Genomic DNA, 19,499 nt, shown 5'->3' with positions numbered 1-19,499 from the left:
TCTGCAGACAGACCCTGGGGCTGGATCTGAAACTCCAGTCCTCCAGGGCTGCAGCCAGGCGTCTTCAGGATGCAACACACCTGAATCAAAAGGCTGCAGTAAGCCTTTTGATTCAGGTCTGGTCATTAACCGTTTATCTGATCCAGGTGTGTCAGAGCAGAATTTCATCCAGAGTCACAGGACAGTGGAACAATAACCCGTCCGTCATCTTCTGTTGTCGGGTTGCAGAGGCAGCAGATAAGCAGAGAAACCCAAACTTCCCTCATTTCCTTCCAATTGTCATTCAAATTTTGATCAAACTTTAAAAATGTTGCCACAAAGAACTGGTTTGGAGTGAATAAGAGGCTAAGCAAAGTGTAATTTTATTAGGTGTTGATGCTACATGGCTGTAATAAACAGAAAGTCAATGCTGCAAAGTAGCAGGAACATGTGAGGTAAATGGAAACAGTCCTTCCCTCCATGCTGGAGGTTTTTACTGTGAAATGTTTCAGAGTTTCACTATGTCAAAAGTTATTTAGCAAAAATGTCTAACTTTGTTTTGAAAACCTAAAATCACCTCAACTGAGTGTAAACTCCAAGCAGGTAGCAATATTTTAGTAAAATAATCCACCTGCCTGCTCAGACTGGAGCATGGTTCAGACCAACCATGGTTTAATAGCAGTCAAGTTAACAAGCGCTTCACACTCAACACTCACCTCTCTCTTTTATTTGGTCATAGTCTTCAGGGTTAAGTGTTTTCATCCCCCTACCTTCCATCAAGCATTGTTGAGTCCCAGCTCCCTTTAGGTTCTAATCTCTTTAGATTCTCATGCATTTGGTTAAAAAGCTGCTAGAATTGCTCAGCTCCAGGGAGAAGCCGAGCCCCATTCCTCTAAGCCCTGGCTTTGTGGACTGTTCTGCTGCTTCTGCACAGATTTTCTATGTTTTTCTGAACTCTTCTGTCTGTCCACTGTTTCTGTTCTAGTAACATCTACTTTGTCCCTTTCTGTATTTTTCTCCTCTCAGCCGTCTGCAGCAGAGTAAAGTCCTGTCACTCTGAGCGGACAGACGTGTCCATGTGGATCTGCTCTTCAGGCTTCCTGATAAAATCCAGTTCTATGTTCAGAGACAGACTGAACTCAGTGACTGGGTTTTACTTTCTGAGTGCTCAGAGGTCGACAACATCAAAGTCTCAGCTTCTCATTTAATAAAACATCTCTATAGCATAGTCTCACATTTTAAACAGTCTGAAACTTCCCATCTTTAATTGCTTAATTCATCTTTTGGCAACAAATGACAGACTGTTGTTTGAGGAAGGTGAAAAACTCGAAGCAATGCAGTGAATCTGTGAGCCTGTTTCTCCTCTAAACACCCTGGAAACCAGATTTTAATCTGTTTCCATTCCTGAATCCATCAGAAACGTTCTGCAGTGAGAAGAAGAAAATGCTGCTGAGATGATTTAGAGGAGAAGAACGCATCACACATCTGTACTCAGGTTTCCAGCAAATTCAGAAGGATCTGAAGGTTTCAGATCTTTTTTTCATCCCAAAAAATAGAAAGAAAACAACTAGAACCAGTTTTCTTTATATGATAGTATAGAGCATAGAGCAGCAACAAGCTGCTGCCTGGTCTGTATCATTTTTGAATACTCTGTTCGTTATTCATGGTAAAGCACTTTGAAGCAGACTCTCATTGAACTGGCTCAATGATCTATTAGCTGCTAACAAAGTGAGTCCATTACTCAGATTAATTGGAAGAGTTCCTCTAGTGTTGGACAGATTAACAAGCTAAACTGGTTTTCTTATTTACCTGACAGATAACAGATTCATCAGTGCATTCATGGCTTTGCCGCCTTTAGACGTCTCGGGCGTTTTCTGTGTTTTATTTTCTTTCAATCATTCCACTTTTTGTGATCTTACACATTTTTCAAACGTGTTCAAACATTCTGATACACAGTCGGTTCTGTGAAATCCCAGAACTAACGATGCGCCAATCAGACGTCCAGAGACCCGGGTTTTCTTTGAGCTGCTCTGATTGGTGATCAGCAGGTACAATAATGAAAAACATGTCACTTCTGTCTGAATTTCAATAGGATATGACAGGGTTGTTGTAATTTGACATGCTGCACCATGCATGGAGGTGGAAATGGGAAGAGATTAGCAGAAGAAGGTCACCTTAATCCTGTTTGGTTTGCTTTAAATGGACCAGAGTTTGTTTCCTTGGATCGTCCGCTTTGCTTGGCCGGGTTTGAAAGAACCCAAGACGGAACATAAACTGAGGAAACTGAAGAAAGGACACAACGAATGACTTACTGTGCCCAGATTATCCCAGAGTGAAGTAAAAGCACAAGAATAACCAAACCATGTGACCTTTCAGTAAAGTCCATTTCTCCAAATCAACTGCTGATACATGTGCAGCACAAATAAATGCTGTTATTTTTAAACTTGTCTTTGTATTTTTTAATTATGAAATTTAAATGTAGTCGATATTTGGTTAAATACCCCAGAAATCTGGACAGCAGAGCCAAGTTGGTGACTGATGGCTACACACAGTCATTAGCTAGTTAATATTTTTACAATAGTTTTTAAAACATAACAGTTTAAAAACCAGAACTATTTTATTTTTCTTACAGGTAAAAAGTCTTTTTACCTATTTCTCTTATTGGTAGAAAGTTGGTTGTTTGGGAAGTCAAGTGGAAACTAAAGGAGAAATGTTTGTTACTGTTCTGAGTTTTTTAAAGTATAACAGATTAAAGTAGAATCTTTATCTTCTTGAACTGCTGCTCTGTAAATAAGGCTGTAATATTCACACTCCCAACTTTTTCACTTCAGTCTGAACAGCCCAATTCCAATATTAACACCTCTCAAAATATCCAATTTGTTCGCTTCCATTAGTGGCACAACATCTGATAGTTTTCAGAGCGTCTGCAGTCTGAGCGGTCATGTTGCATTTTATCCGACTTTTACTTTATCCAACTACAAATCCAAACAAACTTCTCTATGGAAGTCGTAGTCCATGTTCCATTTAGCTGTACTTTGTTTTTTATTAACTGTTATGATCTTGTGACGGCGGCGGCGTCTGTTATTACTCCTGTTAGCAGATTGTTGCTGAGTAATGTCTACGTTCTTCTGTGCATTGTGGGATATAAACCGTTCACACAGAAGTCTGATTGTGGTCACATTTCAGACCTGATGTGCGAGTTCAGCCTATTAGCGATAATATTCAGTGAGTATTTAGGCCATTCCTTTTACATCTCAGCACTGAGATAGGATGTGGTGGAGAAGAGCAGATGTTGCGTCATCAACCATAATTCATGCGTCCTAAAGGGAGTTTTTCCCTCTCTAATGGTAAAACACAAGCAGGCCTGCTGAGCTGCTCTCTGTCAGCAGGATATTCCTGGATTTACTTTTCGGAGGCTGAGTTAAAGCTTTTCCTCTGCCTTCAGGCAGGGCCGGCACCACTCAGCTGAAAGGAGACGATATGAACACCAACAATGGCTGCTGCTTCACCAGGTTCTGCTTCTGTACAGCGTCTTGCAATGAGAGCCAGTGAGAGTTAATATGCTGTTAACTAATGACTGGAGGGACGCTGGGGGAGGAAATGACGGCCTGCATGTCAGGAGGAATGTTGTAGATTTGAAGCTAATTTAACAGTTTATTCCTAATCCAGGTTGCTGTCAGTTTTTAGCTTTCCTCCATGTCTGGACTTCATCTCAGCGTGTTGCTGGGATTTTGAGTACATGCAGCTAATCAGTGCAGATGCAGCTTTCTGTGCCCATATTTCAGAAAAAGTAGCTTTTGTGAAAGTTTATTAGTACAAAGGATTCTCTGTGGTTATATTGGTGCCGGAATATGATGCATTTTCATAATTCAATTCAAAAGGTGAAACATAGGTAATGTAGATGTGTTGAACTCAAATTGGGATGCAATGATTCACTTTTTTCACATCTGGTACCGATATCTGGGGTTTAAAATCGTCCAATAGACTCTGATACTGATTTAAAACTTATCTTTTTTTTAAAACGCAGACATAAATGTATCCAATTACACATTTATGTGGTTACTCTGCACCAATGCAGCTCATTTAAACTCACCAATAGCTTCACCAGCTTGATCAAACCTGTAAAAACAACTTTAATTTGTTCAGCCATTGTAACTAAGAGTATAACAGCTCATGTAATATTTAATAAAGAAAGTGGAAGTGGCAAAAACAAAAGATTGACTTCCGTATTCAAACGTAAAAATAAGCTACAGCAAACCTTTTTTTTAAATGACTCAAAGTGTAAATTTTAGGAATTCTACAAATAATGTAAAATAAATAATAAAGCATGACGTCGCTGAGGAAAGGGTAGAATTAGACAGAATAGATCTGCTCTCATAAATCGGACACATTATCATCGATACCTGTTCTAGAATCTATACAGATAATAATATTGGTGAATAATTATTGCATATTGCAGATAATGATCAATAGACAACCAGAATATTATAAATAATAGTGTAGCTGGTGTTTGGACCTACAGGACATTCCTGAAGGAGCTGGTTGTACTTTTACTCCTAAAAGTTTTTTTTTTTTTTTTTTCAAAAGGTACTCAGATGAGTAAATGTAACTTGTTACTCTCTCTTCAGCTGACCTGTGAAAACCACGACAGCAGGCAACAAATACAAAATCTGACCATGAGGAATACCTCTGTACTCAGAATGACGGGAGAATTTAATAAAAAACAGAATTAAATTAAAGCTGAAATGTTGTTTTTGACAGCAACTCAAAAGGTTTCCCAACGAGGCCATGATGAAACAGAAACTCACAAAATGGGATAAATTTGATGGGATTTCAGAACTTGGGAGCAAACATGATGCCTGAAGTCCCAGAAATGCAAAATCCACCAGTTACAGCAGAACCAGAGGTTCTGAGGTGTTTAAAGGTAAAATGAGGAGAGTGGGCGTTTCACTCAGGTTAAAGGAAGTCAGCCTTTTTTATTATTTTGACAGATCAGACAAAGAATATTCATACATAAAAATAGTTGTTTTCTTGGACAAGGCAGTGATGAATAAACAGGTCAGTGTTTTTGTGGATATTTTGCACTGACTGAACAAATTAAACTTGTGTTATTTTACATGTTGACCAGCTGTTGGTGACTTTAAATGAGTTGTACTGGTGCAGAGTTATCAAATGTGTAATTCAGTACATTTCCATGTGTTCAGTCAATTCAGCACTGATTTTCTGTATTGGATCAGTATTGGCCAATACTAAACCTCAGATATTTGAATCTGTAGTGAAAACAGTGGATCAGTTCATCCCTATAAATTGTTGAGGCATTTAAACTTCTGAAAAAACAATTTAAAGAATTTTGGTGTAATGTGAGACACCGTAGTCGCATCTGCAGAATCTTCTGCTGAAATGAAATGACCCGATGCCCCCTGACCCTCCGTCCCTCAGACTGATCATCTCCAGGACAAACACTGTTGCTTTTTCATCCAAGTGTTTGTTTCATTTTGCTGATCTCATCTCTGACCCCCGAATCCCCTGATAGGAGGAAAATAGTTGAACATGTATAGTCAAAGGAACAGAGATGTGCTTAATAAAGACACTGGGAGTGGAGAGGAGGAGCTCCGTTCTTCATGCAGCCGCTGCATTGGTTCTCCGCTCTGCAGTGGGGAGGGGCCGAGCGAGAGAGGGAGAGAGAGAGAGACTCTTGGGGGAGGAGGGCAGAGCTCTTGGTGGATGATAGGGAATGCCCGTTAGTTGCGTCTGCCGATAATAGCACATCAGCCAGAGCGCTGCTACTGGGGGAGCAGAGCACAGGCAGCGCGGAGGACTGAGCCGCTGAGCGCACAATGGTTCACCAGGCAGGGAGCGAGAAGGGAGAGCGCATCCGCACATGTACAGGAGAGGAGGACTGAGCCGGAGCAGGGCAGCAGGGAGAGGAGCAGGAGGAGGAGAAAAGTTACCCGGTCAGCAGCTGAGACTCACTTGGGTCTCAGTCCCAGTGGAGGAGCCAAGCACATCAATGAGCAGAGCAGGAGGAGAGTGATATTACAGCAGGGAGAGTTGCAACTCCTCAGAATCCAGTCCTGTCATAAGGCAAACAGGAGCCGCTGCACTGCTTGCTCCAGGATTATTACAGGAAGGCAGAGGACCCTTACTGTGAACCTGCCCCCAAAGTGCCTCTGCTGCTCCATCCAACTCACTTCTGCAGGAGACCACAGGAAGGTGGATGTAGTTGGGTGCCTTTGTCTTTTTCTTTTCTTCTAAACTGTGAAGCAGTGGAGATTTGAAGGGCAAGTAGTTCTGTCTTATCTCTGGGACTATGTTAGACTGTGCATCAGCAGCAGCAGCAGGCGCTCTAGAGCATGGAGAAGTCCAGCAGTGAGGAGTCAGCCATTCACCGTAGTCCGTCAGTAGACAGCCGGGATTCTGATTTTCCTCAAGCCTCCACGTCTGGCCGGCCGTTCGGTGGCCGCGGCTTCACTGCCGGCGCTTTCTACGGCTCCACGGGGCCACGCAAAAACACACAGCAGGGGCCGGCCGGAGCGGCAGCCGACACCGGCACCGCGGACAAGACCAACAAGTACAGCTCACCCAAAGGCAGCAAATACGTGGTCTTTTACCTGGACCTATCCTTTGTGTTCCTTCTAGAGTTCAAGAAGTGCAACATGGCGAGAGGCTGTTTGTGCTGCTTGAAGTATCTGATGTTCATCTTCAACCTCATCTTCTGGGTAAGTGGCTCATCATTTTCCTAATGTTTGTCTTGGCATGCTGGCTCGTATCGATCCACTTGTCATGGGGGTGGAGGATCTGGATCAGGAGGAAAACCTGAAAACTCAAGGTGTGAATGAAATATTAATCTGGGGAAACATTACTGTATGACAAAACGACAAAACGCTGGCTGTCGGGACAATCGCGTTTCTAATTACATCAGGGTGTTTATGCTTGTTCCATTCTGTGCAAGCTGCTATTCCTGGACGCAGTGACAGAGTCAGTGGCAACACACCAGGTCTTCTTTTGTGTTCTGTGGTGCTGATGGGGGCTGATCTGGGTCACTACTTTGGAAGGGATTCAGAGCTAACATATAGGGAAGTTCCTCAGCTGTAGTTTCATGTTATTGAATCTGTTTCTTTTTTTATTGTCAGCTGTAAATACACTCACATGAAACTGAGAATTGTAATAAAACCCTGAAAGTGTAATGATTACAACACAGTATCTGATTTTCCTTCTGACTGTTGCGTTTACAGTAATGACTGTAATAAATCTGAGCGCGCCCGGTTTACTCACCCATAGATTCTAGTCAGGATGCGGCAGGCTGAGCCGCGGGTAGCCATGCATGGGCATTTATCATGAAAATGGGCATCCCTTCAGTGATTACAGGATGGATTATAAGGCTTATAGGTTATGAGGGTAAGTCTTTTGTGTGGATGCAGTGAAGCGTGAAGCATTAAAAAACATCCCAACATGAAGGAGTCAATCCAGCCAGGCGGCCGTATCGCTGAGCTGGGAGTCCTGGTAACTGGGGCGCAGGGTGGCATGAGCCTGTGGACTGCCCAGTCTGACACACACACACACACGCACGCACACACACACACACACACGCCCAAACACACACACACACACACGCACGCCCAAACACACACACACACACACATGCACGCCCAAACACACACACACACACACACAAAATGACTCTGTCAGTATAGATCTTTCCTTTTCATCTGTCTTTAGCTCATAGCTCATGATAGTTATGTCCATTACCATTAATGAAATTCTGAAATATGCAAAATCAAAAGTTTTAAAGTTTGAACTCATAACACAATAGAATCAAAGTATTCAGCTTAAATGTGAGAATTTGAAGGTATTTTTTATTATGAGTAGGAAAAAAATCTGGAGAAATGTTGTCTGAGCTCAGTAACTGGGAGACCTAGTGAACCAGCACCCTACGAAGGGATTTAAAAGTGTTGTGGTTATTAATCCTTTGGGACATAAATTGCACTTTAAAACATGGTCAGACTTGTAAAAAATTGTCCTCTTGTTCTTCTCTGCCTGGTAAGGAGGGTCTGGACTCTCATCTATTGAAAAAGGATTGCTTGCTGGAGGAGTTGACAGTTGTTAACAAAATTGCTAACTCAAAGGTAATACTCCAGTTCAAGTTGTTGGAAATTGTCTGCACTGTAAACAACCATCCTCTACTGTAAAGAGAGAAGTGCTGATCCGAACTTGGCGGCTGTTGATGTTAATTCAACATTGGAGGCGTGGCGAACACGGACGGAACGGCTTTGGTCACTTCCTCTACAACTAAAGGCACACTACAACTCTACGACATTACAAAAAATCAACGTCATCATTCACAACTTCTTCTGTTTGCTGATTGGACTGGTCGAAATTCTAACAGAGAAATTGAACTCAGTGGAGGAAATCCCAGACGTAGGACTGAAGGGAGATGAGAATCGATTTCAGGAAGGGAATGACCAGGCTGTAACAAATATACTGTGGTGCTCCAGTTCTGACCAGCATTATTACGCTGATGCCCACAGCCAGCAGCCAAATGCCCATTTCTCCAAATACTTGTCACCAGAAGGTTTCGAATTAAGGAGCCACATTATGACCATAAATCATATTTGTCTCCTCATAATCAGTCAGAATCACTCATTTTACAAATGATGGTTTAACTGCACTGCAGTTTTTAAGTCTGTTTGCAGTTAGGTGCAACAACCAATATCTACTTCATTCTCTGCTTCATTTGGCTCAAACAAAGAAAAAAAATCCTGTCTTGTAAACTTGATGCAGACAAAAACATCCCAGCTGCTCGGGTGGTCTGGCTGTTGACTCCCTGCTCAACCTGCTGGTCAAACTGGCATGATATGATCTCCCTCACTCTGTCTCCTTTTCCTTCAGTCAAAGGTTCCCGTTGTTTCATAATCCTGGATGTTTGTAGTGGAGAAACTGAAAAATCTGATTTCCCTCCAGAGCTCACCCACATTCCTCACTGAAGTGATCTTTGAGGCAGAAGTGCACAATATATCCTCTTTCTGTGTTAAGAAGAAACCACTTAACAATCTGAAATATTTCTGTTCAAATTGTGTTCTTTAAGAGCAATAAAAATGCCAATAAATATAATCATATTGTGATCCCGTCCACAGAGGAAGAATCAAGAGTGATTGGAAAAGATATAGAAATGACTGAGGCTCTTCAGTGTTTGCTTAAATGACTGAGAAGGTCATAAAACCCCAGCTTATGATAGATTCTTTATTGCAGATATTGACCTACCATCTTTCTCATCTCAGTAGGTTCCAATCGAGTGCTTTGGTCTCAAGATGGCCACTGTTTGCTTTACAGATGAGATTTCCAGGCTGTTAGATGATCAATTAAGAGTTATTAGGTGTGTTTCTTCACTGAAAACTTCAATCAAAATCTTCTTATTTTTATCAGATATCTTATTTAAACTCACAAAGTGTTTGCAAATTATTTAGAGTCAAGTATCTCACACTGACAACATAACTAACATTCAGATGTTTGGTGCAGGGGGACAGCAGAGGGGAAAACTACCTTTTAACAGAAAGAAACCTCCAGTAGAGCCCGACTCAGTAGCTGCCATCTGCCTCAGCCGTCTGGAGGTTAAGAGGACAGGAAAGAGACACAGACAAACACAGATGGTGTTGGCACTGAAAACCTGCCAGGACAAAGAAGAAAGACCAAGTTAGGAACAACATTAGTGTACGCTGGCATCAGGACGAAAAGGGAATGTAAAGACGCTCTGTAGCAACATACCTGCAGGCACGGCTCGATGTGGATTAGCAAAGACAACTTTATCTTTTTCCAACCATTAAACTGACATTGAGATTCACTTTTCCTTAAGAGCCAGTTTCTTGTGGGGAGGCTTTTACTTAAACTCTTTCCAGACTCAGTTTGTGCTTAATGACTTTTAGCAGTGAAGCCTCACCGCTAATAACAGGCAGAACAGACTTTAGACGTCATGGCCGGTGCGTTCCAGTTTTCATTTAGCTTGTTGGTCTTCAGAAAGATTCTTAAAGAATGTTTGTTTACTTTGATCTGGGTGACATAGCTGAAAAATTGATCTCAATATCAGCGTTTCATATCAGTCTATTGATAATTATTGATTACTTTTTTGTTGTAAATATGTGAAAACTGCCAAATTGCTGACATCTTGAGCTGTTCTGGTCATTTTCTCTGTTCTCTCCGTGTCATTTTTTATTTTTAAGCAGTTATGAGGCACAGAGGCAAAACATGAAACTGCTGCTGCGCCAGTTACTCAGCAAGTTGTTGCTAGGTAACCAAAGGGTGAGCGAGTCGATGCCACCTGTGCCTAGCTAGCCGTGAGAGATTGAGCAACTAAAGCATTTCCTCTGCCTACATCCCCCAGAATGCTGTGCAGTTCTGATTCAGAGTTCAGTGAAATTATTGAATATTCTATTGGACGTATATCTGTTGATATTGATCACATGTCTATCGTGATATATATTGTTACTGAGTTATTGACCAGGCCTATATTTACTCCAGAAGTGTCCTCTCTGATTGTTTGGTCGTTACACTGAAGGCTTTAACCAGCACCAAATAATACGGTGTCTCGCCATCAACACGATTATCTGTAGCTGCTTACGGACTTCTAAAAATTCAAACTTTGGGGTCAGTGTGCGGGTTAGTGGAGCTTTGAGTAATGAGATCACTCCACAGTCATGATAGGTCGCCTCGGACGAAGGGAGGAGGAGGAGGTATGTTGTATCTTGACACTCCTGGGACCGCGCTGTTCTACCTTCGGCACTTCAGAAATCACAAGGTTACTGAAGCTGGTAGAGAGCTGTTCCTCTAAACGTTCTGTCGTCTCATGTGGAGATCGGAGACGGATGAGGGAACGATCCACAGCGGTAACCAGACACCAGACACACATGGACAAGCACGCTCGCCGGGCACACAGCATGTTTACCTCCCACACATCTACAGTTGCTTACACTAATAACCTGGAGGTAAACAGTAGCAAGCACTCGAGGCATTGCTGTACATGATCTTCAGCCCCAGCAGCAGTTGTCCGTGACCATCTGGCTCCTCTTTCTTATGAGGGATTAGGAGAGTCTGAGCTGCAGGGGGTAGTTTGGGCCAGATTAGAGCACTACTTGGTTGTGCGGCTGGGGATTGAGAGCACGACTCCTTAGGACAGCTCAATGCTAAAGCTTACATCATCAAAGCAAAATGCCTTTGTAGTGTGACAAATAATGTGGTTGAGTGGGGACGAAGACCTGCTGTGCTCGCCTCTAAGCGTGTGTTAATAGTGTCTGTTGGAGCCGCCTGATAGGGCCATTGATGTTCAGTCCTGCTGCTGTTAGCCTTGCTGTTATCAGCGCTGGTGTTCTTGCTGGGAGCAAGGATTTCATTTTCCTATTGTGTAGTGCTTTCTCAGTATTGCCTTCATTCTGAGCGCCCCGATTCAGAGTTCAGTTTACTGTGGAATAACAATGTTTTTACAAGTATTTATCTTTTGCTTTGGCTTTTTTAAAAATTAAAGAGGGCTTAAAAACTGTGCTTAAAAATTTTGTTACCGAGTGCCTCATAAAATCACCCACAAACTCTTTTTCTTTGTTGGAGATTAGTTGTGCAGCAGGCTAATGGCTCTGCCCCAGCTGTGCCATTATCCTGCCATATCAGAAGCTCACTTGATATTCATATTTAAAAGGAAAGTGTCGGTTCAGCAGTCTTGTCCTAGTAATATAAGAGGGGTACAATCAAAGCATCTCCTTTGTTGCAGCAGGAAAAAGCAGATGTGTTTAGCATTCATGAATTCCTGTGCTTACTTAAGCTTGCTGCTGGATTTAGTCAAACGCACTCACAATTTATTTTTCCTATCAATTCAAACACTGAATTTAACTCAAAAATGTGAAATGCATGTAAGCTTTGATGTGACAGAGGGATATTCACAGAATTAAGGTGGTTTTAGTGAGTTTGGGGTGAGTGTGTGAAGGTCTGTGTGTGGTTTTGTGAAAGTCCATAAAAGTTTCAAGCAAGCTGCTCCTCTGCTTCCCTGTCAGGCTGGAACACCCCGGGTTTCAGGCTGAAGCAATTTGGTTGTTTTTTCACTCTCCGCAAACATTTCAGTCAACTTTAATGGCTCACTGGTGTGTTCTGGGTGCAGAAGGTTTTTTTCTTGGGCTTTTTAAGAAACAACACCTGAGCTGAATCACTCACTGCCAGGTAAAACTGTGATGCAGGTAAATCGGTGCATTCAGAATCATGATAAGAGTAGCTCCAGCTAAAGAACTTTTAGCTGATATGCAGTCAGTTTGAATCAATAACTGTTGACTCAGCTTCACTTCTGCTGGATAAGTTAAACTATCACAAAGCTGTAGATCTCATGAGTGACTGATTCATATTTATTATTACACATCTTTTGAATGTAAAGGATAAATCAAATTCATTTTATTTCTGAAAACTGCATCATTACACAACACTGACGATGCACTGACTGCAGTTTTCTGGTTGGCTACCAATCTTAGTTTAAAAGACCTGACCGTCGATTACAATTTTGGCTGATATCCATTTTAGGATTTTGGACAATTTATCTACAGTAGAGCATCTACACTGAGTAGCTGGTCTGGCTCCTTTTGCATCAATTCCTGCATCAATGCATTTCAGCCTGTGGAAATTCAAGCCCTAATATTTATTCTGGTCCTTAACATTTCCAGTAGCTGTTTCCTAAAACATGATTATTTGTATTATAATAAAATTTTGTAATTAGTTTTCCTTCTGAATTGCTGAGCTATGATTCAGAGTGTCTGACCAGCTTGGCAAATATTTCCATATCCCTCCTTTTGTCCACTGGATCATTTGGGAGATTCTCTTAATTTACATGTCTTCTCTCCGGCTGCTTCGATTTGCAGCCCGTGTTGTGCAGCCCCTCTGAGCTCATTAGCTCTTGCCACAGATCAGTAGGTGTTTGGAGACGCCGTGGTTCACGCTTGGGGATCGAGGTAATAGAGCAGGAGAATTGACGGTGCATTTTACGCTCAGATGCCTCTGGTAGGTGGTGCTTTTTGCAGGGGAATTAGGATTTTCAACGCTGCTCTGATTACAGTGTGAACATGCTCAGCTTCAGAGCAGTTGGATACTGTTTGATTTCCAGACTCGCACTCAAAAGGTAAAGAAGTACAAAGTTTTAAAGCTGTGATTTAATCATTTTCTGCTGTGGTGGAGTGATTGAGTCGTGTAATTAAAAACATTGCAGTCATTCTCTTTTTGCAAACAAATATACACTGCAACTTGATGTTTCAGCATTACTCCAAAATCAATCTGCTGCCTGTTGAATCTGTTATCTGCAGGCTTACAGGAGTAAAATTTCAATTTGTTGGTATGGGAGATTGTTAGGACAACTTTTAGTTAAATTAAATGTGCCAATAGTCATTTAAAATAAACAGTGATGAAGGGAATAAAAACACCCTCCTCAACACCCTTTTTTTTTTGTTTTTTAGCTCTGACCCATTTCTATGGCTTCCAGTCCACTTTAATGCATATCAGGGTGTATTTGGAGCTTTAACCGTTTTAGAGGAAGCCTCAAGTGTTCACCGATTTTAGACATTTTTGGGCGGATATGGTCCCTAACCCCATAAATACTGGGGCTCAACTGTATTGTTTAAATTAAACTGGTACAAATGAATATCAGTAAAGGACCTTTAGTCACTGACCAAAAGGATCATTTAGATCTGTGGTAAAACTGTAAAAACGATCAGGAAAGCCTCCTTCAGCTTTACTCCGCAACCTCTACCACAGAATTCAATATGGCTGCTCGACACTGAAGACAGTTGCAGGGTTTTTATGGTTTGTTGTTGCCGTTAGCTTGTGGTGCTAGTAAGCTACGAATTAGAAATGCAAACTCTCTCAGGCATGCAACTAGAACATGGTTCAGGTTGGTTTGGTGTCATTTTCACATCCAGTTTCTGACTGGAGATGTAAGTGAATTGCAGCAGTTTTTCATGTGTGGCAGGACCAGTGTGGTAAAAATGGGCAACTTAAATTTAAAAGCACCATTTTAATCAAGATGAAATTGGTTGCAATAACGCCACTAAAAAGTTACCTTTAAATCACAGACCCGCTACAGATGAGGCTTGAGACGTCTCATAATTCAATAAGTTTAATTACACAATTGTTTTAGTTTAATCAAAAATACTAGTTTAAAAACACTCTCACTTTAAAAGACACAGTTATGGCTCAACTCAGATAGGGGTGCAATTCAGGGTAGTGTCCTAAAAAGAAACGCAAACGAAACGGCAAAACCAAAAGAAAATCGTCCACCAAACCAGAAGCAGTACCACCAACACCACGAGCTGGCCGTTCCTGTGAAAATAAAAGAAACATTCAAATTACAGACAATGCAATTATACAGTTCAGTCCAAGCAGCAATAGTCCAAATTAAGGGTCCGTCCTGGGAGGAACCGCCACGCTGTAGCAGGATTAGTCCGAGCTGGTCACCAATCAGCCACACTGGCCGAGTGAGGAGCCAGCTTTACCCAAACCAGGACGGCGGGCATGAAGCCACCAAACAGGACGACAGGTGGGGACAACCCGGACAGCAAGCAAACGGCCATCTATCTGACAGATAGCCGTATGGACAGCGTATGCTATCAGGATAGCATACATGCAGTTAGTACGCATGCGCATCAAGTCTGACCGTCAGTGGCATACGCAACAAGTTATGACAAAAATAAGTCATAATATGATAGATAAATATACATGCGTTGTCATGGTTTCAAAGTGTATTTAAAGCAGGTCTGGCTGCAGCCTACTACAACACAGGCCCGTGTAAAACTCATTAACCGCTAAGTCAGGATGCAATACAGCTGTTAAAGTGTATGATAATCTACGTCAGGGATCCCCAAACTACGGCCCGCTGGCCGGATCCGGCCCGCCTCCTCATTTGGTCCGGCCCCCTGATCAATACCAGAGAGCATTCAGTGTTTTTTTTTCATATATATGTGGATTTTTCTTCAACCACCAGGGGGGCTCTTGAGCAGATATGAAACTTAGTTTCCCTCAATGGAATATATACTAGTCAGTACCAGCTCACGTTTTTTTTCCATTTGCATTCTGGGTAAAAATCTATCTACAAACGCGAATATGTCGTCGGCAGTAATCCAATTCCCCCCCCGTCAACAAAACTTTTCTAAGGTTTCTTTCTCGAAAAACTAAGACCGGCCCCCGACCAGAAAAGGGAACAGTCATGTGGCCCTCGTAGGAAAAAGTTTGGGGACCCCTGATCTACGTCATGATTCTATGTTGCTGATTAAACAGTCATATGGTAATAACAGCGTATACATGTCTGAGCAAAGCTTATGACTGACAACGTATGCTGATCTGACAGAACACCGGCCAAGGACAAACAGCAGCGGCTATCAAAAATAAATGTTAGAAATGGAATCTGAAATCATGCAAAACTAGCACTTCACTTATCACTGAGCTCTTTATGTAGTGCCTCTTACAGGAAGGAGGAAACGGGGAGCTTGTACAGGCGGCCTGGATATACAACAGAAGCTGAGCTAAAGCTAAGCTAACAAACGTCAAGTGTGGGAAGATTCTTACCACAAGGACGATGGATCGGCGATCAGAGCGTCGTTAAGCGCATTAATTTGCGGCTGTTATACAGAAAATGGAAATAAGTCACAAGTAATAAGTTTGATGGAGAGAGATGAAGCCTGCCTTACCTAAAGTGCAGCACCAGCAAACGCCGATGTCTGAACCGGAAGGAAAACAACGTGATGTCAACCAGGTGAGGGAGGGCCCTTTATATGCAGGCAGCCGGCGCCACAACCAATTAGATTCAGGCACTTGTGTGGTGCGTTCAAAGCCTACAGGGCATACTGCCACACTTGGTTCAGTGTCGTCACTTCTGTTAAATTCTCATCGTCCTTTGCTTGTTAGCTCCACAGTACAATCTGTTGTATTCGTACCACAGTTTGAGAACCAATGCTTTTGAACATTTCATAAGTGAAAGGCTTTATTAAACGTTGATGGCTATGAAGACAAAAAATGTTAACAAAACAAACAATTTCTTCCTGCTTCTTAGGTAAAAACGCTGTTATATTTCATAATGAAATTCAGTTTGGTGGAAAGAGGCTGGATTCTTAATGCAGTGTGGAATTGAGGATATTTGGCTTAGCAGCAGCGCAGACACACTGAGCTTCATTATCAGAGCAGAGGCTGCTGCCATTCTGAAACAGACATATCTATTACATATGATCGTGTTTTGTTAGCCTTTTCTGCAGAAAAAATCCGCTTTGTGTTTTCATGTCCAGCTCAGAAAACAGTTTATCCAGAATCTTGGAGCAGATCAGTTTGCAATCAGGAGAGCGTTGTTGGAAATGAAAATAATTTTCAGCTTCTTTCTGCCGCAGTGGCTGTAAACTACTGTGGTGTCTGTGATCACCCTTCTCTGCTTCAGGAACACTGGTTAAGGCATCCGTGCAAAGTGTTAATGTGAAATGTTCCAGCAGCTCGCTGGAACAACAAGTCAGCATCTTTTCCATCAGCTGAAGGCAAATTACAATGAAGCCAGTGTTTCCCAGTTGTTCCTCATCTCAAATCTCATTACGCCGGCTGGGAGAATTATTTTGTTCATTTTCTGAGGATAAAATTAAACATGTCTTCAAAGGGAGAGGGGAAATGTGTGTATGCTCATGTGTACAGATATTTACATATGCTGTATAAAAAGAAGTGTAATCTATTTTTATTCTTGGCATTAAATCAGAAGAAATCTGTTCTGTTTTCGATCAGATAGGACGAGCAGAATTGTTTCTATTTCCAAAATGACTCGATGGACGGCATCGTAAACTTCTGATTTAGGTGTAACTCTCAACATCAGTTAACATCAGCATGGAAAGGTTCAGCCATCATAGCATTATGTTTCTGTGTCCCTCAAACTTGACCCGCTTCAACCAGCTACAAGGGTGAAATTTCAGAAAATTATTGTGAAAACTTCTGGGAGGAAATCCAAGTCATAAATACTGAGAAGATGTGTTTAAACCTCTGAAATTCAACGGAGATTTAAAAAAAAAAACTTTTATTCTTTAACTCATTATTCTGGCATTTAGTATATTAAATTTAGCTATTAGCTATTACAAAACTAGATATATTTGCCTTCCTAAAATAATCATTTTTTGCCAAAAGTGGTTTTGTTTTTTGACAAAAACACTTTTGGCAAAAAGATAAAAAAAAGCTTAGGCAATTATTTTAGGAAGGTGAAGATATGAGCTAAAAAAGCCTTTAATTTCCCTTTGGATCCTTAAAGTTCTGAGTTGAATTTAAAATCAGGCTGACCTTAAACAGGACAACTTTAATGAGAAAAAAAATATATCTCTTTTTATTTGTATATTTCTAAATATGCTGATTCCAATTTGCAGTATGAAACATTTTTCATTCATACGATTTAAAGCAGCAGTGAAGACATTCTATTTTGGCTGACTCCAATTCTTATTTAACTGCTTAAAGTCCATTAGAGACGATCTTTAGTGCTCTGGTTCTTCACCTAAATGCTCCTGAGATCATAAGCTGTAGGCTGAGGTATGTCAATAAGTGACTGCCGGAGCAATTTTCCCAGGGCTGCTACTTTAGTTGATTCAGTAGGGCCTACTTCTTCTCCCACCATAAAGCCACTCAAGCATCCCACACGGCATCTGGCTGCCTCTCCTCATCTCTAAACGATCCTTAAAGAGCCGGGGACGATCAGGAACCGTGTACGACAGTAGAGATGCAGACAAACAGATGGAATAGAGGAAAACAGAGAAACAAACTCTGAACAGATTGACTTTGAATATGTGTATTTTAACGTGCCATTTTGAATTTGGGTCAGGGACTCAGGCATTCACTCTCTGAATCATAATGAGCTCAGGACACGGCTCCAGCAGGAAGCTCTATGCTGCACGTTGTTAGCGATGACAAATGGACGCCGTGCTTATGCCCTAAACTTTACTGCATGCATTGATTTATCAAGCCGAACCGTCACAGATTACAGCCGCATCATGAAATCAGCATATTGCAGCTTTCCAAGTGGAGGATTGTCTTAAAAAGCTTCATTGTTATTTTTTAATGGAGCAGCCTCTTTTGCAGTATATGGTTCGGGAATTCAAAGCGTCAGCAGATGCATTGAGCTGTTTGTTGTTCTGAAGCAGATGACTTTTTTGTGTGTGTTTTCCAAGTGAAACCCAGATCTTCATTAAGTCGAGTTGTTGCAGCGCTCTCGTTACGTCTGATCCAATCTGAGCCTGAGTCTTATTTGATGTGCATGAGGTGTGCTCACCACTGGCTCCCATATTCTCCCTGAAGAGGGAGATGCAGTCAGTAGTCAGGCTCCTTCACTGCTGCGATCCACAGATAACTGACTGACAGGCGGTGGAACAGTAATAGACATTATTTCTTCTGTATAGCAGCTGAGCCTTTTTGGTTTTGCAGCATCTTATCAAACAAGCAAGTCAATTAGTTCTTACTATTCATTACATTAACATTCATTTTCAATTTCAAGTTGTATTTCTTGACGTTAAAGAATTTCTTTTCTGTATCTGCTTGTTATTTTGTTTTGGTTTTTTTCTAGGGCGTTTTGCGTCCTGAAATAGAAATTAGCCCAATAGCCTGAAGTGTTGTTTTAAAAGAAAAACAAGGAAATCCAGCCTCCAGTATCTGGGACACAGAGGGATGTCTCTGATCATGGTGTTAGAAACCATCTGACAGCTGTAATCCAGATCATTCCGGTAGAGTTGTCAAAAATTGTACAAACGTATTCTCATATCTTGAATTTTTTCACATTCTGTTACAGAAAGCCAACAAACTTTAGTGTATTTTGTTGAGGCTGTGATGGATCAACACAAAGGGGTGCACAATTAGGCAGTGGGTGAAAAATAACAGGTCTTCAGAATATTCTACAAACCTAAAAGTGTAAGTAAATATGCAGTCAGTCGCCTCAGAAAATGTTTAAGATTTGTTATGTAGAGGGATGACAACAAGCTGTTATAAGGAATTAAAACACTAAGTATAAAAATAGAAATCTCAACATTATTTTCCTTTCTCTATTCTTAAGTTCTTATTGTATTAAGTTCCTTCGTGTTTTTTCAGTTACTTGGTGTGATTCCACATATTACCGCTGGGGGGCGCTGTCTATGGTGGCATAGATAAGGTTGGGCACACAGAAGAAGAATAAACATTCCTGTCAGATGGTGATGGAAGCTCAATGTGTGTCGTCTTTATCATAGACATAATATAAGGATAGACGCCTCATGGACCGCTCTCGCCTATTGTCGCCGACGAGATTTAGGGCGGCCATCTTGGAGCGGTACTCCACTCCACTCAGCGTTATGTGTTTAGCAGGCACAATGATGTATCAGCGCATTTAATCGATCATAACACACTTTTTGTTACTGGAAACCATATTCAAACATCTATCAAAGCTACATTTATAAACAATTGTATTTTTTAAGTGTGTTTTTAATACATAGTTCATCATATTTAAATATGCTTAGTGGCTATAACAATAGAATAGG

General features: G+C 41.4%; 1 protein-coding gene across 2 annotated transcripts in view; it reads left to right on the top strand.

Moving 5' to 3' along the window:
* The first annotated feature begins 5,697 nt into the window (after nucleotides 1-5,697).
* Nucleotides 5,698-19,499, top strand: part of tspan9a (tetraspanin 9a) — a 101,257-nt gene continuing 87,455 nt past the window's right edge. The window contains exon 1 of one of the 2 annotated variants that reach the window (XM_016672045.1): nucleotides 5,698-6,698. In XM_016672045.1, the coding sequence (XP_016527531.1) occupies nucleotides 6,333-6,698 (366 nt within the window). In that variant the 5' untranslated portion in view covers nucleotides 5,698-6,332. The remainder of the gene's footprint in view (nucleotides 6,699-19,499) is intronic. The other variant, XM_007553220.2, reaches the window with a different exon arrangement.

Source organism: Poecilia formosa, unplaced genomic scaffold (assembly GCF_000485575.1).
Source record: "Poecilia formosa unplaced genomic scaffold, Poecilia_formosa-5.1.2 Scaffold55, whole genome shotgun sequence".
In the NCBI taxonomy this organism is placed as follows: Eukaryota; Metazoa; Chordata; class Actinopteri; order Cyprinodontiformes; family Poeciliidae; genus Poecilia; species Poecilia formosa.
Note: the sequence above shows the minus strand (reverse complement) of the source record. Positions and strands in the feature narration are given on the sequence as shown.